This window comes from Gymnoscopelus braueri (genome assembly GCF_963280865.1).
Source record: "Gymnoscopelus braueri genome assembly, chromosome: 3".
Taxonomy (NCBI): domain Eukaryota; kingdom Metazoa; phylum Chordata; class Actinopteri; order Myctophiformes; family Myctophidae; genus Gymnoscopelus; species Gymnoscopelus braueri.
In genome coordinates, this window is record NC_137612.1 from 21,297,346 (window position 1) to 21,319,025 (window position 21,680).

Consider the following 21,680-nt stretch of genomic DNA (forward strand, 5'->3'; position numbering starts at 1 on the left):
ATACAACCCTATGTTTAGACCTGGCAGGCAATGTGTTCATGTTTGAATCATGTACAGTTATTTAGGGCATGTTGCTACACTGCTGATTCATGAAAAAGGTATTTCTTTCAAAGAAACAATTCTAAACCAAATTCTTGAGTGGGGTTTGGAAATGAGATGGAGACTCAGCTAGTTACAGGGCAGTTTCTGGTATAGTCCAGCAAACAAGCTCAACAATTCCACATGTAAATTACGCTTAAGCTTCACTTAATGTTTAGCTTCACTTAAACACTAAGGAATCATGCCATTAAATCTGGTGACTGACAACTTTTTTCCCCCAAATGCTTTATTAAATGTAAGAAAAAAGACAAAAACAAAAGACGAAACAAATAAACATTGATTTTTTTTCATGGCCCAGGTTCAGCTGAATGTTGTCTTGACACGTCTCAATGTGCAACAAATAAACAGTTAACTTTTGTCATGGCCCAGGTTCAGCTGAATGTCATCTTGGCACGTCTCAATGCGCTTGTGCAACAGATCCAGTGCAGCTGACAGACGGTCATACAGATCCTGCACACAACAAAATGCTTCAGTTTACTTGACAGTCAAGGATGGAAGTGTCAAAAGTAGTCATGGAAGACACAAAAGTGGCTGTACCTGTGCTGTGCGTGTCTCATTGTTGCAACTGTCCATCAGGTTCTGGATCTTGGCCTTTAGCTGCTGGGTCTCATTGGTGATTTCCTGGATCTGGTCAGCCATCTCCTGTCGCTTCTCATGGACATGGTCACACTTCCTGTTGGGGACAAGACGTTTCATGAGAACAAGTTTATTGTTCATTGACCTTTCGGGATGATCACAATTTTATCAAGACTGTCATTAAAAACAATTGAATTACTTTGCTGATTTTTTAAAAAATCCAAAGGGACCAAATCTACGTGTTTGCCCCAGAATAGGGACACTAGAGTTCATGTGGTTAATACAAGAGCCACAAAAATAATCCAAAATCCGTATTCAAAGATAAATCTTCAATGGGAGCCTAGAACTCTTTCCTGTCTCTCTACAGTGTAGAGAGACAGTGTCTAATGGGGGAGTGACGATACACTCAACTCTGATACGATTAGTAGTAGTAGTATTAACGCTAAGTAGCAAAACTTATTTTGATACCCAATAGCACTGTAGATTGCATAAAATATTCCTTTGTTAGTGGTGGTTTAAGGCATTAACTTTTGGACTTTTCGGGTTGTGTTTAAAAGTGGCAGATTGCTACTCATTACAACTTAACAAAACAATACCTCATGACGGCCTGAACGTGCTGCTCTGCCGTATCTTTCATGTTATTCCTGCGGAGCTGGTGTTTGGACAACCTTTCCAACTTCATTACATGAGATCTCTTATCTCTGTCCACCTCTGTGTTCAGGGACTTTATCTCCTTCTGCTGCTTCTCGAACTCCGCCACGCTTTCATCCACCTAAACACACATACACCAACCTGAGAACACAGCTCTTCAAGGAGGTACACATTTACTTCACACTGCACATACTTGTGTGGTAACCTCCGAGTGAGCATGTTCATTTTAACCATTTAAACCCTATCCTTTATACTTTCTTGACCAGGGTCCCCCACGAGTATGTACTCGTCTTTGGCCCTCTAATTTGCCCTCTACACCATATCTCTTCACTGAAAATAGCCGATCTACAAGTTCAAAAAGCTTCCCATTGAGAGCGTGTAGATCTGCTACGGTCGCTGAATAGTTGTCTATCGTGACATGACTAGAATAAGGACACTAGGGTTAATGTGGTTAAGAGAAACCATGAACATTACCTCTATGTATTGTAGGGCAAGCGTTCAATTGTTTGCGTTTTTAGAATCGGGCTCAGATTTAAAATGGGTCAGTTGTGTTTGAAACTTGACCAGATCTAAAAAAAAAAAAAAAAACATGAGTATGAAAACATATATTTCTTGGGTTTTAGCTGATACCCAAGGGCCAAAATAGTGATCTTGACTTGAGAAAGATATTTGGGTTGATGCAAAATGGGAGTGCCAGGCTGTTGCTTGCCACCGGAAACAAGAAGAGTGTTTCCATTTAACTGTACAATCAAATTCTGCTCCCAAAATGTGATGACAAATGTGTAGACACTGTTCCTTCTCGACTCATCCCCATCAGATTGAATTATTTGCATCACAGGTTAACTGGTATTCATTTTAATTATGAACGCATAGTTGAAACTCATCCTGTAATAATGATTAGAATATATATTTTTTAAAGCAATTTTGGTACTGTAAATTAAATATTTTAAATGGCTCTTTTTTGGGGTACTGTAAATGTTACAGGGATACAGAGTAGCTGTAGTCCGTTTCAATCGTACCTCCACAAGAAGCTGCTTGTTGTTGACAAGCCCAGTCTGTAAATCTTGCAGGAGGTTGCAGATGAGCTGAACCTCAGAGTCTGTGTTATTCAAAACCTGTGCCTTGCTCTGCAGCTCCACCAGGAACTCATCTGCCTTTACCTGGTAGAAAGAAAAGAAGAAAAAAAAATCAAACAATCCACACACATCATCACGGTCAAATTAACAGACCTGGGCCTCATGCTGTAATTTTCCTACATTTCCCTTAATTGTCTGAGAAGAAATCAGAGATGCAACTACAGATGCACCAAACCATCTTAACATCCAAATCTGCACTTACCTAGGTGTGCTCAATGATAAATCCCACTTGGTCATAAATTAGGTGTGCTCAATGATAAATCCCACTTGGTCATAAATTAGAATTTATTTGTGATTTGCATAAGTACTGCAAATCCCCTGCAAAGACTGGCACATAAAAGGAAAGATCTTAACCAAAAAAGGCTGCAAGAATAACTTCATCACGGTTAAATAAACTTAAAGTAAACATGCAATTTGTGGGAAGCTTGCACAAAATAATTTTACCCACTCTTGACTTGGCACTCTTTGTACCTGACAAACTTTTAAGTTTGAATTAGAAGTTTACGTGATTTTCCAAGTGTCAGGGATTACAGGGAAATCAAAAACCCAGCAATGGCAAAACATTAACAGCTGTGATGCAGTAAATGTCATGTCAGAAGAGGGACAACGGAACAAATTAAAAGAAAAAGTTGAATATCACCCAATAGTTGTATAGTCTTTTGTAATCAAATGGAACAATATAAGCTCAAATCGTGGATATGAACAAAAATGTGAGGACGTGTTCATATCATTTCCTGCATGAGGCCCACCATCAAATAAACCCATAGACAGACACAACAAGAGAGTACAACATAAGAGCATGCAGTAGATGCATTTGATAAAAACGGAAGACAGTCAGGAAGCATTGTTTCCTGATGAAGTAATGGTTCAACAAAGACTCTGGTTGAGAAGGTAATATGGTAAACATAATGGCATAAAATCCCTCTCATACACATTCTTTATGATGAAACATTCAAATAAAACCACAATGCTAACACACATGGCATTTCCATAAGTCTAAAGTTGTCCCCTGGACCCTTCCCTACTCACTGTGGCATTCTTGATGTTCTTCACCATTTCTTTCATTTTCTCCATCTGGGTCTTCAGCTCCTCTGGGGACTCCAGAATCTGAGACCGGAGGGTGGCGTTGTCTTCATTCGTGGTGCTCACACTCACCTTCAGCTTGGTCTGGAACAGACATTCAAACAGCACAGCTAAGAACCCATATTGCATCATTCTCATTGTGATCAAACGTTTGAATGGCAGCACATGTCAATTAAGTGTGTTAACTGTTAACAAGTATCAATTGCAATATGCTGCTCAGCAGACTGCGTTTCCTTAATTTAAGACAGTCGTTTAAGCACAATAATGCTCCTTTATTTAAGTATTACATTTATTTCGGTATGTGGGCCATGACCATCATGACACATACCCAGGTGGGCCTTGAGTTACAAAAGGCTGAGAACCCCTGTTCTATAGAATGGCATTGGGTTACCCACCAGAAGAAAGTCTTTCATGAAACTGCAAACATTTACTGACACATACCAGGGCCTGTGTCCGCTCCGCAATTTTGCTTCTCCACTCCGCAATGGAATCTTTCAATGCAGCCTGGAAGGAAAACATTCACTTCAGTTCTATGCTGTCATATTGATGACATTAGGGATGTCCATATATGGGCATACAGGGTCACAGACGGATACAAAGATCTCCATATATGGGCATAAAAGGGACACACAAAAAGACAGTCGGATAAAGAGACTCTTGGATTTTTGGTTCTGGAGAGCTACTGATCCGACCAACTTCACGACACACCCTCGGGTCCTCTCAGTTTGAAGTCTATCGGTCGGAAGGTTCTCGAGATATGCGAGGGAGAGACAGCGATTATGTGTATTTATAGATAGATGAAAAGTATTCAAAAGAGCTTGTACTAAATAACTACATTGGCGGTTCTTTCCTGAAAAGGTAACAAAGTTTGGACATAGAAGATTTCCATCCGACAGGGAGTAAGCTGTTCTATTGCTACTTACCACTTCTTGGAATTTGCGTGCATTGGCGGCAGTCAAGTCACTGAGTAAAGACCCCAGCTCTCTGGCCTCAGCCTGCTGCTCTGGAGGAATGGTTCTAAACACACACAAACGGAAAGACAACACTCATTTCACTGGTAAAACAATTTTTACCTTTGTTGTTATTCCTTCAACTATGGCCATATAAATGACATGGTCATTTGCCAAATAGTTTACCAGGATGTGTGACAGACTGCAGCACTATGCCCTACAATCCAAGTTATCCAAGAGTGAAAATACATTTGAGCAAAATGAACTAGTAAACTGCAAAACTGGAACAAAATCAAGCATTGCCATCATGACAGTTACATTTACAGGATTTGAAAGGGGCATTAGAATTTATTTGACAGCCAGTAGTTAATAGGGTCAAGTTTATTTGCATAGCCTTTAATCACCGTTCAGTCTCAAGGCCCACATTTACCAAAGTAAACAAAACTGTCCATAAACCCTCAATAGGGTGAGGAAATACTCAAAAACACTTCACAGGAAAAGAAAAGGAACAAAGCTCAGAAAAGAATAATAAAAGACAAGTCCCTCTTCAAGGATATAGCCAAATGCAAGTACAGTAAATGACTTACGTCAGTATCTCAAGCTTCTTCTCTGCTTCTTTAATGCCCATGTTAAGGGCTTGAAAACGATCCATATCTGCCCTCTGGGAAAACAAAAGTAGTATTTAAACAAAATGCACTCGAATCAAGACCATCGGTACCGTCTTAAGACCATTATGACAGACATACAAATCTAGTCTCATGCTCCTGAATGAAATCCATCCTCTGCTTTCTGAAGTGAAGAAAGTTCATGATGCCACTGAGGATCATGGCCGTTTTCTTAGCTTCTGTAAAGTTGGAAAACATAAATAAAAAAAATAATATAAATATATATATATATATATATATATATATATATATATATATATATATATATATATATATATATATATATATATATAGCAACAATCTTGTGATTGCCAGATGTTGACCGACCAATGTAAGATGCTGAATACATTAATTGGTGCAGAAATACAAATACTGCTACTTACTTGGAGCCAGTAGGTCACTGAGGGCGAAGTCGTACACAAGGCAGGTAGGTAGAAATTTACGCCTGCAAAAAGTAACATTATACTAGTATATACATTAGGATTTACAATACAAGCATAAGCTGAAACATGATGGAATCCAATTAAACAGTCATAGGTTTTTGACCTACAGACTGAGAACAACTAGTATGCACATAATATACCCTTTTCATTTGCATCCGTTTGGATTGCCACATGCTCATTGGTTTCATTCTGAAGTAAATGGTGCATTTTAAATATTGCAGACGGGGACGTCGCCAAGTTGATCAAAGTCGTTGGAAGTGATCCTCTAGCCATTCACACACGGACGGTGGAGGAAACCATGCAAGAAGCCACCAATGTGCTTATAAGGAGCAGTCAGGGGTTCAGTGTCTTGCTCAAGCTCACTTTGACAATAACCCAGGGATAGAACCGGGAACCTGCCGATTCCAAAGCTGATGCGCTACCTCCCGAGCCACTGCTGCCCAGAACAAACCACAAACACTTGGTTGATTGTTGACATCAATCTCTGATGAAACTCAGTAACTCACATGCACAGGTACAGACTCATGATAGCAGTCGCCCCCTCGTGAAATGCTGGATGTTCAATGTCCTCTGAGAGCGGAATCTTTTGAAAGTAAAAAGAAAAACACAAACCAAATTTCTCAAGTAGAACAAATGTGCTTGCTTGTGTGGTCGGGCATGTTTCAGTTACTGGTGGTAATCCTAATAAAAAGTCTGCACTTACCATGTAGAGACACTCAGGTCTGAAGCGATACACTAGTTGTAAGGTCCTCATGTACAGCAACTGGATGGTCTCTGGCTGAAAGGGAGAACATTTTACATTTTCAATGGCCATCTGGTTCACTGGCACCCAGGAGTCCTTAAGGGGGTTCCACTGGGTACCCAGCTAAATGATTGATAGTTAGGAACCAATGGACCCTTACAGGTCTGTAACTCTGAGTGTACAAATGGAACCAAATGGATGCTGCCGGTCTGTAGCTCAGATTTTTGTTGTTGAATACAAGGCACATATTGAGGGGAAGACTGAGCACTATTTGGAGAGAAGACTGGGCACGTCTCTGAGCCATATTATTCCAAAAGGATGCATCCGAGTCGGCTACCACTAATAAAATAAGCTTATGGTTAAGACTTCAAATACCCAGTATTGCCAGTGCCTGTTTTGGTTTTGGTTTCCAGAGTTCAAGATCCCACTCTGTTTAAATGCTCACTGCCAAGTATTCCCGGTGCCCACTCCGTTATGGTGCCCAGACTTTTCAGGAGCCCACTCTATTTTGGTGCCCAGTATTCTCGTGGGCCAACAATGTTTTGGTGTGCACTCTTCAAGTATTCTTTACTGTGGCCTAATCATAATGCATATCAAACTGGGGGTTTTGACATTTAAAAAAACGTGAGAATCACTGATTTACAATACAATTTGCTGCATTCGGTCTCATATTTATCAGTAACATTACAACATGACCTGATACGTTTTTTTTTTACAATATAGCTTGAGGAACCCTTCAATGAAGTTCAATGGACAGGTGGCGCCATCCTGGGAGGTTTTCGCTATTACTTTCAATGGGGTGACGTTACATTCTCTCTCTAGTGGCTTGGCAAAAGGCAAGGCCTTTTGAGAAAGAGGGCTACGGATAAAAGTAGCCGCAAGCATCTTGCAATACCCTTCATTGACAGCACATTCATTAAACATTCTGATTGTATTTAACAAAGATAAACTCATATTGCACTTGTACGGACAGCTTGGGTTATCCTCTTTGTCTCTGTCAAGACTTTGTTAGAAAAAAAATCAACCATTCACATGTTAAGGGAAACCTTCGGTCAATAAACTCAGTCCAGTCTTTTCTGTGTGTTCGTCCACTCAACGTGCTGCGTACACCTCCTATTTGGAAATTGCTCATTATGCTGGATGTGGAGTGATTTAAAAACGAGTGCTTCCAGTTCCAAACTGAAACACTTAGAAATAATCTTATTGGCAGAAGGTTGCTCATCATAACATACATGTCAATATTTTTCAAACAAATACTTGACAGGCCAGACAGGGACAAAGAGGATAAAGCAAGCTGTCCGTAAAAGGTGCAATATTGGCGAGTTTATCGCAGTTTAATACGATTACAGACTTATGATTCATGAATTGGGCTGTCAATGGAGGGCATTGCAAAAATAGCAGCATACTTGCATACACTTACATAAACACATAGCATAAATGTAACCACACATTACTAGCCAAACACATAAACAGACTGTCTACAACGACAACATGTCTACAAGGGGTGTAAAGTAACTAAGTATATTTACTTAAGTACTGTACTTAAGTACAATTTTTTGGTATTTTTTACTTTACGATATTTTCCTTTGAGATGTAGTGGAGTAGATGTAAAAGTACTGAACATTGGAAATACTCCAGTACTTTTATTCACTACAATTATTTGAAACCTTTAGTTACTTTGTAGTTTTTAATTATTACAAAACCTATTGACCACTTCAGCAGTTCAGCCCTATATAAAATTACATTTCGGCCATTTATATATTATATTATACATTTGAAAACGTTCTACTTTTGGTACTTTAAGTACATTTTGATACCAATACTTTTGTACTTACACTCAAGTAATTTTATAATTCCAGACTCATAAACTAGACTTATAACCGAGTATTTCTACATGGCAGTATTAACACTTCTACTTAAGTAAAACAAAAAAAATACTTTTTCCACCACTGATGGCTACAGTCATTTGTTTACCTTCACTGCGGGAGTGAGATCATTCTTTGAGAAATTTTTCGCTTCTTGCTCGTTAAGAACATCGACTCGGAAGAACTGCACGAGCTGATCCACCTTATACATCGGGAATGTATTTTCGGCCATGATTATTAGCAGAGAAACCTAAAAGAGAAACACTCAGAACAGTGAAAACGCCAAACTGTTCGAAGGCAACGCAGGTTTAACGGCTAGTGTGGCGACTGGCTACTGTCTGTGGCGAGTCAAACAAATGGCGCTACTATTTATTTCCTTCTTCTGAAGAATTCCGAGCATCTGATTGGTACATTCATACTTCTTCTTTTATTTCCGTTGAAGGAGCTGGTAGCGCATTGGTGCCATCGTGTGGTAATCATGTGGTATTACACACTTTCTTTCCTTGCTGCCTGGGGCCCTATTTTATTTTAATTTCTTTAACGATACAAAGATAAGAAGACAAAAAGAAGAAGATATTATTACACTTAAGATAATGAAACAAAATACAGATATTATGTATACAGCATGCCAAATTGAGATCATCTTTAAATCCAATTTAAATTCATTTGATTTTGATTTTGCTATTTTGTCTCATCTGTTTAAGAAAGTATGTAGCTGATATATTGCACTTTTACCTTAGCGCTAGGTATACTCTTGGTTGCTTGTTTATGCAGGAAATGCACTTAAGACTTCTGGTGATTAGTAGTTTCGTTCCCTACCTATGTTGAATGCACTTATTGTAAGTCGCTTTGGATAAAAGCGTCTGCTAAATGACTGTAATGTAATGTAATGTAATGTAGATAAGTAACTATTATCATAATATCGAACTGTTAAATTGAAGTCTGCAGTAAGATGGCACAAAGGTCACAGGGCAGTCTACTTATAATCCTTGTACTGTACGTCCAGAAGACTTCACACAACCAAAGAAAGATGCTCGATAGTCTAGATTCATTCTCTGCCTGTACCACAGAAACTCCACTCAGGCATTATGTACACTATTCATACACCTTGATATCTTTCTCCAAGACATTACCAGTGGTGTAAAGTAACTATGTACATACATTACTAAAGTATTTCCAGTTTTCAGTACTTTTACTTCTACTCCACTACATCTCAGAGGCAAATATATTAAACTTTAGAGAATTTTTGTTACAGCTACTTTGTAGATTTTGATTATTATTACAGAACATACTGTACATGAACCACTTCAGTCCTATATACATTTCGGCCATTTGAAAATAGCGGACCTACAAGCTTTTATACATTTCAAAACATGTGAAACGGGACATTCTGCATAAGCTGTACTTTCTACTTTTGTACCAATACGTACTTTTACTCATGTACATTTTGTACTTTTACTCAAGTACCTTTTGAATTCCGGACTTTTATTGTAAGTATTTCTACATTGCGGTATTGATACTTTTACTTAAGTGAAAAATGTGAATACTTTTCCCACCACTGGACATTATACCTTGGATTATACGGTATAATCCAAGGTATAATGTCCAGTGGTGGGAAAAGTATTCACATTTTTCACTTAAAGTATCAATACCGCAATGTAGAAATACTTTGGAGTAATTGATGGGGAAACAGTGTTGGGTTGGGTATAATTTATACCCAACCCAACACTGTTTCCCCATCAATTACTCCACTGACCAACCAACAGGTTTTACTAGTTGTTCTCCTCACCGCACTATAGGTGGCAGTATAGTGCTACTGAAGGCTATAACAAGAAGTAGAAGCAGTGTTGCCATGTCCGCTTATTATAAGCGACTTTGGGCTTGTTTTTCTGTGAAGTTGCTTGTAAATATTGGTTGCTGCGGGTTGCGTTTTTTTGGGCTTGTTTCCTATTGTTGTTTAAACCAGTGTTTCTCAAACATTTTCAAGTAAAGAACCCCCAAATGAATAACTATTGTCTGCAGACCCCCATCTGAAATCGCGACGCGTTGTGAGCTTTTAGATTGGCTATTTTCAAAGAGCCAATGTTATGCGTGGGAAGGGCGAAGCCCGGGCTCGCTTCTTTTTCACTTGTTTTCATAGACCTGGTTGCTTGTATCTCTCTCAAAACCTGGCAACCCCGAGTAGAAGAAGCACGTGATGATGATCATAACAGGGAAGTGAATGGCGACTAATGGACCTTCCTTGATTTATGTGAGAAGAAGTACCTGTTTAATGGATGTGTATCGCAGTACATTATATAGAGCTATCGCACTGTCTGTCACCTAAAGGCCTGGCCAACGCACGGCCTGGAGCTGAGAGATCATTCGTACATCGGCCAGGTGGTTGAGTTCAGTTTGTTTCCACCATGGCCGCGGCGGTGAACTGGCTGGAGAGGATCAGTGCTTTCTGCCGCAGTCCGTCCTCCTTCCTCCTCTGCACCGCCTCGGACACGTTCCTGGCGGAGCTGCTGCGAGAGCTGAGAGACGACAGAGCCAGTGACAGCGTCAAGGTAAAGCTACATAGTGATGAATACTTGACTTATTAACGGTTTGCAAAAACAAAGCACAGAAAGTACAGCCTGGATCTAGCCCTGAAACATGACTGTCATACCATGTGATGGCTAATCCTGGATCCAGACCATAGACCCCGCCCACAGCCAGCACAGAAAAGGATGCTAAAAGGATTAATAATAAACCCAAGAAATCTGCAAAGAAAGTCGCAAAGCTTCACTTTCAGCAGTGGTGTAAAGTAACTATGTACATTTACTCAAGTGCTGTACTTAAAGGGGAAATCCACCCATTTTCAATATTTAACTATGTCATTAATATAGCATAAAGGAGTTGTGTGGAAATAAGAAAAAATTAAAAAAAAAATTAACATTGCAAAAAAATTTAACATTGCAAAAAAATTAACATTGCAAATTACACTGTGATGACTCATCATGGTGTAATTTGCAATGTTAATTTTTTTGCAATGTTAAATTTTTTTGCAATGTTAATTTTTTTTTTAATTTTTTCTTATTTCCACACAACTCCTTTATGCTATATTAATGACATAGTTAAATATTGAAAATGGGTGGATTTCCCCTTTAAGTAAATCAATTTAAGAATGGTTTACTTTATTTGAGTATTTCCAATTTTCAATACTTTTACTTCTACTCTCCCACTACATCTCAGGGGCAAATATTGTACTTTTTTTTACTCCACTACAATTATTTGAAAACTTTACTAGTTACTTTGAAGATTTTGAATATTATTACAAAACATACATTAACCACTCACCGCCAAAGGGGAGAATTCTCCCCTTTTTGTCATTTTTTTTAATTTTGTTTTTGAATTTCTAAAATTTTCGAGTATTAATTTTTTTTCGTTATTCACAACGAATTAGGAGATAATAATAATTTTAAAAAATCCATTCACTTCAATGTTAAAAAATAAACTGACAAATAATTACAAAAAAATCTATAAAGAAATAATTAAAAACGCTGGCAGTGGGTGAGTACATTATGAATAAATTCTGGCAGTCAATGTGTTAACCAATTCAGTTAAACCCTATATAATTCAGTATTTTGCTATTTGAAAATAGCCAATCTACAAGCTCACAATGCGTCGCTTTGAGACTTAGGTTTCTTTATACATATTGAACTTGTGAAACGGGACATCCTGCATAACAAGTACTTTTACTTTTGGTACTTTAAGTGTATTTTGATGCCAATACTTTTGTACTTTTACTCAAGTAAAATTTTTATACCCGACTTTTACCTGTAACAGAGTATTTCTACATTGTGGTATTGATACTTTTACTTAAAGGTATCATGACATTCATTTTCACTATTTTTATTTTCAATGTTTTATTTGGGGTTTTATGACCTCAATTACACCCAAAAAACCTGAACTTAGAACATTCAGTGGATTTTCTGTGGTCTGGGGTTTTCTGAATAATTAGGCTGAAAAGTAATCTGAGCTTGGCCCTTCGACAGTGAGGTCACAGTCGATTAATCCCGCCCACTCTCCTCCTCGCCCCTCCCCTCCCCTATCCTTTCCTTTGGGGGGGGGGGTGGAGCAGAGGCGATGATTGACAGGCAAAATCCCTCACCAGCGACACCCGCAGGCAAAGATTTATTTTTTCATTGCAGTTGAAAAGGCTTTAGAAATGTGAGAGAAAAACACCTGCCATGGATCACTGGAATGGAATTTTCACTTAAAACGTTTTGTACACTTTTGAAGGACCAGGACAAAGACTTTGAATGTGGTGTAAAAGTGAATGTCATTAAACCTTTAAGTAAAACATGTCATTACTTCTTCTTCCACCACTGACTTTCAGATGCTTGCAGCTTTCTACGTTTTGTCTTTGTTGTCTTTTAATGCCTTTCTCCGTCCTTTTTCTTATCCTCAACGTAGGTCGTACTGCTGTCCCCGCTATGCGAGTATCCAACCCTGCTGTGCCCCTCTATCGCCGTGGCTGAGGAGACGGCCCTGGAGCTCATGTCTGTATTCGCACAGTGTCCTCCCAAGTCCGTGCAACTCCGCTGTCACCTGCTCCTGGCTCTCACCTCCGTTCTCACTTGCTCCTTCTGCATTAGCACCGCATCCAGCGGATCACAGGACTTCCTGGCCCTCCTGCTCCAGCTAGCACAGGACACCAACGATGGTGCTGCGGTACGCCCTCTGCGGGCCGTGGCTTGCGACTGCCTACGGGAGCTGGAGGCCTGCTGCCCGGGCCTTCTCGCTCAGCGCCTGGAGCTCCTGAGTGGGCTTAGGCAGCAGGAGACCTCCAGGCTTCACCAGGCCTATGCTGGCCTCCACATCCTGGGACTAAGAAATGCGGTGTATCTGCTCGCCCTGCAAACAGGAGCCGGGGCTAAGGATCTCAAAGCCCTTCTGGGAGGGAACGAGGTGGGCGAATGGGATCCAGATTCGGGCACACTGAAGAACAACTCGGCCCTCCCCTCACCTCTCATCCTGGGCCCCATGGGTCGAGTTCCTACCCTCCAGACCGGAGCAGATTGCAGGGAGCTACGCTCCCTCCTGTCCTCTCTTCTGGAGGAGTCCTACCTACTCACACCGATAGCTCAAGCTGCCCTGCTGTATGGCTTGATAGAGGTGGTTGCCATGGTACCCGGTGTATCTCCAGCAGTTCTCAGACCCCAGCTGCTTCGACTGCTGGGTACTAGTGAGGTAAATTAACAATTTTGAACCCTAGCACCCCTGTTCTGGGGGTTCTGGTAACATTCACTGTAAATAGCAGATCTACAAGCTCACAATGCGGCGCGTTGTAGGTCGGCTATTTTCAGAGACAAGAGATTTGGTGTAGAAGGAAACAAGAGCAGACCAAGTACAGTGCCATCTCGGGTCCGTTTTACTAAGTATAGAGGGTTTAAGTGGTTAAAAAATAATTACTATTAAATACTATTACTTTGATGAATGCCTAAAATGTTTATTTATCAGTATCACACATAGATTACATTTAATTTAAAGTTCCATCTGAAACTGAATCATTCTTTGTGTTGTTCAAGGTGTGCCTCCTCCACACCGCTCTACTGATGAAGGCTACGTTCACGGACAGCCTGTTCAGTGCCGAGGACGAGGCTTTTGTCCTGAAGCGGTTGGTCAGCCTGTCCCAGCATCCGCTGCAGAGCACGTCTGAGAAACTCTTCTACATGGACTGTATCTTACACTTCCCTGAGAACAGGCCGATCAGCAGCGCGGACGGCGATGAAAGTCTGCCCGTGCTACTGATCCCCCGGCTGGCAGCAGCCTTGGTGCCCACAGTGTTTAATGACAGCGCCACCATGCTGGCCCGACTTAACCTGCTGTCACTCGTCTACCTGGAGGATGGAGAGGAGGAAGAGGAGGGAGGCAGAGGCGTGGCCTATCTCTACGACCACCTCATCTCCCTGTGTCGTATTGTGGAAAACCGGGGTAGCCGAGAGATGGTCGTGACCTTCTTCAGAGCGTCTTTCCTCTTCCTTTACCACTTCAGCCATGTGGAGCGCTACGCAGAGAGCCTGACCCAGAGGATGTGTGAGCTCTACATCCGACACACCCGACTGGCCCCACACCTCATCAACCTGGCCAATCACACCCAGGACAGACTTGTGGAGTCGGGTTGGGCGGCACGGCTGCTCGGGGCCTTGCAGACTGTGATCATCGATGCTCCTCTTGGCCAGCTCAAGCTGCAAGAACTCCGCTGGCATTTTAAGGTTCTGGCTCGGGTGGCCGAGGAAGGGGAGATCTCCCAGAGGAGCACCATCAGCTTCCTCTTCAGTGTCATCACTTCATCTTCATCCTCGCTGTGTGTGAGCGGTGACTGGCGTCTGGGTAACAGTGTGCTGGCGGTGTGTCGGCAGCTACTCGTGCACCCCAGTCTGGACTCGCTCCTCAGCCCTCTGGCTGACATCCTACAGCACCTCACCTGCCACTATGGGGACACAGACATCCAAGACCACGCTCGCCTCTACTACACCCTTCTCACCACCCTCTCCCGGGAGAAAGTTGGTGCTGTGCTGGCCCAAGGTGTCGGTAACGGAGGTCAGCATGCCAAGACACGTTCACTGTCGTCGTCCATCATGGCTGAGAGCGAGGACCTAACAACGGCGCTGACCATCCGACAGACAGAGAGGCCGATATTCAAGCTGGTCAGACAGGACTGCTATGAGCCACAGCGAGGAACAGAAACCGTCCAGAAACTGGAAATTAACAATGAGTTAGACCCACACCAGTCAGAAAACCCGATGGGTCAGGAGCGGGATATATTGGAGGCCTACAGAGCCCAGTTTCACACCCCTGGGTTTGCCTCCGAAATAACCCTCCACTACAAACTGACTCACACTGAGGTTCACGATGCACATTTTGACCAGCTGTACAGCATCCGCATGCACTTGGACCTCACAGACAGCCACTACAGGGAACTGAGTGACATCAGTATTCCATGTCTGTTCCGAGACAGGGCACTGCCAGTGGTGAAGTTGAGACTGGAGCCCAGGCAACCCTACCCCACCACTCTGCGGGCGAGTGCCATCTTCACCACCCAGGATGGGTTGTCCTGGCACACAAACCTACCAGACATACAGGTGGCATTCCAGCAGGTCTTCATGCCTCTGCCCGTTCCCTGGGCCTGGGGAGATGGGGACAAACTGAGGGTGTTTGAGGGGACATGGGAGGAAATCTCTTCTGGTGAGTGTAGGGACAGAGATGCAGCAGATTGCGCTACTAGCCTGTTCTGTTGTGAGCTGCAGGAGAAGGCTCTGCGTGGCTTGGTAGAGAAACATTTTCTACCATACCTTATGACAGATCTGTCCGAGGAGCAGTATAAGGTGCTGGTCTTTCTCCCTCCGCAATCTCATGTGTTGCTGAAGATTATCTCAGAGGAGGATGCTGTGCAGTTCAACATTGCTACTGATAACTGGAAACTTCTGCCTTTTATTAACTCTTTCCTACACACCATTACCACATGTTCACAAGAAAACACAGACAGTTGATGTTGAAAGTTATGCATCCTTTGTTTTTATGATGAGCCTTTTAAATCACATTGTCAGTGTCTTAATGGCCTCCTTTAAATGAAAATGATTTTGATTTAGTTACTGCACATGAAATCACTTTATTGAAATTAAAATAAAAATATTTTACTGTTCAAAACATGACTACATTTTATTGGAGTTGCTCAGATACATTGTGAAATCACAGGGTGGCAGGTGTATTGGCCATTGTGGGAAATGTTTCATAAAATCAGTATTTAAAGGGATATTTCACTTTAAAAGAAATTGTCATTTTATCATCTACTCAGGGTTTTGTGAGCCCCCTAGACAGTTTTTAAGTTGCTCGATTCAGTATTTATATATTTGATATTCATTTTATCAGACACGCCCACCTCCTATACAAACCCATTGTAACTTCAAACTCCATTTTAACCATGTTAGATTCGTCGAAAACACGGCCCCCTCGCGTATTAGGGGGGCAGGGTGAGTCACCAGAACCCAGGACGGGTGTTTTTGATGAATCTAACATGGTTAAAATGGAGTTTGAAGTTACAATGGGTTTGTATAGGAAGGGGGCGTGTCTGATAAAATGAATATCAAATATATAAATACTGAATCGAGCAACTTAAACTGTCTGGGGGGCTCACAAAGGCCTGAGTAGATGATAAAATAACCAAAAGTTTTTTTGAAAGTGAAATACCCCTTTAATATAAGAATGCATTGACTGCTTTTGGGTACCTGACTTGTGAAATGTCCATCCAGATCATTTCGATATAACATTGTCCTTGTCTCCTTAAGTTTTTGATAAATGAATGTAAAGACCAATTTCTTCAGTATAAATATGGAACCCCTTTTTAAATTGAACGCTGCCAAAGAAGTGGCACATTTGTGTGTAGATAAAATGCTTTAATGTGTATGCACAGGAAGGCAGAGTGCTAAAATCAAACCATTTTACAAAAACTTTGCGATCAGATGCTCCACATCAATCATGACTTTCCCCCACAACTCAGATTGATGAACTGTGTTCTGTAGTGTTCATTAAGACAGTAATTACATCCTCTGTATAGCCTTTGTTTTTAACACTTCGAGTTCATTTCAGCCTGTCCTACTTAGTGATTCCCTCAAAATTGAGCTCTGAACAAGGTGGCAAGGCCGTCTGCCTGTTCAGAAGCTTGTCCATGATGGCGATCTCTGCGTCCCTCTTCTGTATCATGTCTACTGGGGTCCAGGACATGTCATGTTGAAGCTTCTGTGCACTAATAAACGGGTGAGGGCAGCTTGGGCCCCATTCCTTAGAAAAAAAAGGACAATGAGGGATGAAGATATCAAGATTTTCTAATATCAACAGGGTCAGCAACATTCCGTGGATTACATACAGAATATTTTAATTACCAGTAAATAAAGCTGTTTTTACATTAGGATGTGTGCTTAACTACATACAGTAAACCTGGCATCCATATCTTGGCCATGCCATAGGCGAAAAGTCTCGGCCTTTCGTAAGGCTTAATTTGTCACGCAGCGAAAATAGCCGATCTACAAGCTCCTGACACGCTGTGAGTTTTTAGATTGGCTATTTTTGTCATATGGTGTCAGGCTTTACACAACTTCCCAGTCAGCTATAGTGTTCATAACATGCATGCACACACAGAAGAAACACTAACTAAACACGTCCACTGTAAAGCACCTATGTTTTGTTTTGAGCCATGATCGCCTGGGAGAAGCGTAGACTTTGAACACCATACTCCCTCATCTCATAACATGCACACATATTTGCTTGTGGGTCAGGTGTTGGGTAAGGTTACCCTGTTTAGGCTATGTAACGTTATCATCTTAAAACTTTCACTGAGGGGAAATGTTATGCAACAGCAGCACTGCGGGTGCAAAGCAGCTATTGAGATATTGTACAACATAGTATGGTATCTAAATAGCTGCTTGGCTTGCGTAAATAGTTGAAATACATTAAAAGTATTCAAAGAGTTATGCTTAGAATTAAATATCAACCTGAGGTGATATGATGGAGAAGTACTTCTGTCCAGATGGTCTCTGGTAGAGGTAGTACATAGTTCCTGGTTTCTTAACAATATTGCAGGCAGCATGGTGGAGGTCAGCATCCTTTTTGGCGTCTTCTAATACCTAGAGATAAAGGTGTGTCAGAGTCATGTATTTACAATGAATACAGACTGCTAGAATGTACTCAATCAGATATGATTATATTACCATAGTGTTTCTATACATATGGCACATCTAAGATGTGCCATGTAGATGTATAAATTACTGAGTGTAAATTCATGTATATGTAAGCACATTTGGTTTGACAAATTAAAAACTCATAAATTACAATTGTGGATGACACAATAAAGTCACTTATTTCCAATGTGGTCCTCATGGTGTCAGAACAACACAGCAAGTTTGACATAATTGTTACAGTTAGAAATAAGAGTCCAAAGGGAAGCACACACATCCAAAAAGTACAGGTGCTGGAAAATAATACGTATACTGAGAGAAGAAAAAGATGTCCGCACACAGTGTGTCAGCTCCCAGGAGAACTTTATGAAGGACTAGGACAACGTTTCGACTGCAACCGGGTCTTCATCAGATCTCAGACCTAATGAAGACTCGGTTGCGGTAGAAACATTGTCCGAGGACCTAGTCCTTAATAAAGTTTTCTTCTGGGAGCCGACACACAGTCAGTGTGCAGACATCCTTTTTCTTCTCATTTTTTTAATTGTTACAGTACCATTGGCATCAAATGTAATTTGTATTAAATGTCAGAAAATTGCTTACAAGGGCACACTTTCCAGCAACCATTTTGTGACTTTAAAAAAATATATATTATTCTTGCTAGCGATCAGCTTAATATCTAAAGGCAGTTGGTTCCAGTCTACAGCACTTGTGAAATTTGAATACATGAAAGTACACTTCCCAACCAAGCAGTTGTTTCCCTGCAGGCACACATTAGCTACAATGGCTCCTGTCCGCGACTTGGGAAAACTCAGGAGCAATCCTTAAATATCCAGAACTAGTAAATATGAAATGGTTTCATGATAAAGCATCCCAATGAATTATTATTATGAAAATGTCTTCTGTTTATTTTGTGACAGGGGGAGTGAAGTGGCCCTTACCTTTCTGGCCTGCTCCTGTAGGTATCTGATCTGATCAGCAATGACAGTCAATTTGCTGCCAGCATTGGCTCTAACAAAGTCATCTCCCTGGAAGCAAACAGAAAATAACACTGCAAAAAAGAAATCCCATATAAAAAATATCCACACAAACACAATACAAATGTCTTTATATTTGATCGTAAAAAACAGTTGACTTCATACCCTTTGTACTTGTGTTGCAAGAGCAATCAGGTCCATAGGATCTCCTACTCTATTGGTCTGGTAGGAACTGACCAGTTCCAGTCCTTGGGGGCTCCTGCTGGACTCCACCAGAGTCACTGCAAATACAGATAGGTGGGAGAGTGAGGCATATTACAATGTCATATCTCTGATCATCATCATTAATAACACATCATTATGTTCCACAGGATACTGCTGGTTTTATTCTAAAAAAAACGTGTATTCTGTCTTTCTTTCTTCCTTTTTCTATTGTATTTTCAATGTCCACATTGTGTAATCACGTTCACATAAGCAATAATCATTCTGTCAAATTCACATTCCATAACACAATTCTCATCATAACCCGTCTTTTCTCTTCATATGCATCAGGCATCTCCTTTTCTTTACAGCACAATACTCTTTTCTTTGGTGTCATTGCAGTGTCACAGCATTAGTTGTACACGGCCCACATGTAATGCAATGTGGGCTCCTGCACATTTTATTTTTGAACCGGTTTTGTATGCAAAAGAAAGGCATGTGTAAATAATGAATTAGTTTTTGTATTTGAATTGGCTACTGTGTAAATAGCACATTAGGGGCCCGTCACCGAAATCCATGGGACAACGACAAACAGCATGTCAATATTATTACAATATTATTACAGTAGCAAGTTAATCATGGATCACAAACTAGTAGCAGTTAAGCAGATCAGATCTCCCACCACCCCCTGCGTCTGGCTCACGTGTACACGCTGTTTACGTAAAATCGTAACAGCTGCTTCTTGAAATCATGCCAAAGATGATCCTGCGCCGGGTTTCTTTTCAGCCTTTAGCAGAAAATATGGTGTGTTTACTATTAGATTACAAGAGATATTCCTCGACACGTTAAAACTTCGATATAGGTGGTAGGTAGCCAGGTGGAGACAGTGAAATGAAAAGACTGCTACACACATCTCAGATACATTGTAACGCCATCTTTGAACACCAACAAAAATACATGTCTTTAGAAGGAATAACAGAGAACATGACAAATAAAGTTGAAAACAGAACTTAGTTCTGTGTTATAATAGCTACCTGTGGTGGGTTTGTCCGGCTGATTCGGGAGACACACAGTTCTGTCCATTTCTGCTGCAGTGTCAAGTAGCCTAACACCTACTGTCACTGTGTACTAGCTATGTAATCAAATGGATGTAGACAGTAATGTCTATATGTTCCAACTTCCACGCACGATGGCTTTGAAGGGAATGTTTGAGACACTGACAGTCAACCCAGAAACCACCACCGAAAAGAGAAGATCTAAGGTCCTGAATCCAGAGTTGCCATGTCTGCTTATTATAAGCGACTTTGGACTTGTTTTTCTGTAAAGTTGCTTGTAAATATTGGTGGTTGCAGTTTTTTGGGGCTTGTTTCTAAAGTGCAGTTGCTTATTTGGGCTTGATTCATGAATGTTGATTAAACCAGTGGTTCTCAAACATTTTCCTGTTAAGGACCCCCACATTAATAATGTTATAGTCCACACAGACCCCCCGCCCACATCTGAAAATATTTTGTGCCAGCCAGGGACCACCAAACCAGATTTGTGTTGTTAAAATAATCCAAATGTATAATTTTTTTTTTCAAGATTTCGTTTGAAAATCTCCACTGTGGGTTTAAAGTGCTGATGTGGTCTAGTGGCTTATTTTGGGCTGGTTTTCCTAGACATGGTTGCTTGTTTATCTCGCAAAACCTGGCAACACTGGTCCTGAATCTCCTCCCCAGTTTGTCTTCATATAGTAGACTTGTTTGTGCCTGTTTGAAATGGGTGTAATAAACGTAAGAAATGTTATGTGTTTATGACGTCAAATCAACAATTACATGTTTTACTTTCGCGTCACCGTGGCCATAAACGTTCTTCCCTAATGCATGTGTTTGAATGTAGAATCGCTTCAGATTAATGACATGGCTTTCGAGGTAGACACATTACTCTCCTATCAGAGAGCATTCAATATGAAGATGCGTATGGGAAATAAAATGTGTTTTGGTGGGGTTGTGGTCAAAGTTTCAAAGACTCTTATTTTGGCATAGATACTTAAGTAAAAATATATAGTATTCATTTAGTATTTCCAATGTTCAATACTTTTACTTCTACTCCACTACATCTCAGAGACAAATATACTTTTACTCCCCTATAATTATTTGAAAACTTTAGTTACTAGTTATTTTGATTATTATTACAAAACATATTATACATTAGATCTACAAGCTTGTAGATCTACTATTTTCAAAAGATTTGAAAACTTGAAAAGGGACATTCTGCATAATGAGCACTTATACTTTTGGTACTTTAAGTACATTTTGATATCGATTCTTTTGTACTTTTACTCAAGACATTTTTTATTTTAACAGAGTATTTATACATTGCAGTATTGATACTTTTAAATAAGTTTAAAAAAAATGAGTACTTTTTCCACCACTGATTCCCACTGTCTCACTTCGATGAATTGAGTGGACCCCAATGGAAACAAGCCACAGTGCTCTTTCTTGGGTTTTAAATCCTCTTAACAGACCTTGTATTGAACTGTACTTCCCTGTGCTGTGCTTGTCTTTGCAAACTGTTAATAAAGTATCAATTCACAGCAGACTTCCAATCGAATG

General features: G+C 40.7%; 3 protein-coding genes across 3 annotated transcripts; 1 reads left to right on the forward strand and 2 right to left on the reverse strand.

Moving 5' to 3' along the window:
- Positions 1-412: 412 nt before the first annotated feature.
- nuf2 (UF2 component of NDC80 kinetochore complex) lies at positions 413-8,532 on the reverse strand. The gene is made up of 13 exons (XM_080425265.1): positions 8,320-8,532; positions 6,307-6,381; positions 6,110-6,186; positions 5,544-5,605; positions 5,242-5,339; positions 5,083-5,156; positions 4,469-4,562; positions 3,987-4,049; positions 3,492-3,629; positions 2,346-2,486; positions 1,272-1,447; positions 637-772; positions 413-549 (listed from the first exon to the last, which is right to left on the reverse strand). The coding sequence occupies exons 1-13, from the start codon at positions 8,440-8,442 to the stop codon at positions 448-450; spliced, it is 1,359 nt and encodes a 452-aa protein (XP_080281391.1). The 5' UTR covers positions 8,443-8,532; the 3' UTR covers positions 413-447.
- Positions 8,533-10,433: 1,901 nt separating this feature from the next.
- Positions 10,434-16,490, forward strand: ap5b1 (adaptor related protein complex 5 subunit beta 1). Its single transcript, XM_080424133.1, has 3 exons — positions 10,434-10,759; positions 12,651-13,427; positions 13,766-16,490. Exons 1-3 carry the CDS (start codon positions 10,616-10,618, stop codon positions 15,728-15,730), a joined length of 2,886 nt encoding a protein of 961 aa, XP_080280259.1. The 5' UTR covers positions 10,434-10,615; the 3' UTR covers positions 15,731-16,490.
- A 122-nt stretch (positions 16,491-16,612) lies between these two features.
- Positions 16,613-20,465, reverse strand: cUnh1orf50 (chromosome Un C1orf50 homolog). The gene is made up of 5 exons (XM_080424134.1): positions 20,121-20,465; positions 19,051-19,166; positions 18,850-18,936; positions 17,729-17,860; positions 16,613-17,018 (listed from the first exon to the last, which is right to left on the reverse strand). Exons 1-5 carry the CDS (start codon positions 20,167-20,169, stop codon positions 16,833-16,835), a joined length of 570 nt encoding a protein of 189 aa, XP_080280260.1. The 5' UTR covers positions 20,170-20,465; the 3' UTR covers positions 16,613-16,832.
- Between the last annotated feature and the right edge of the window lie 1,215 nt (positions 20,466-21,680).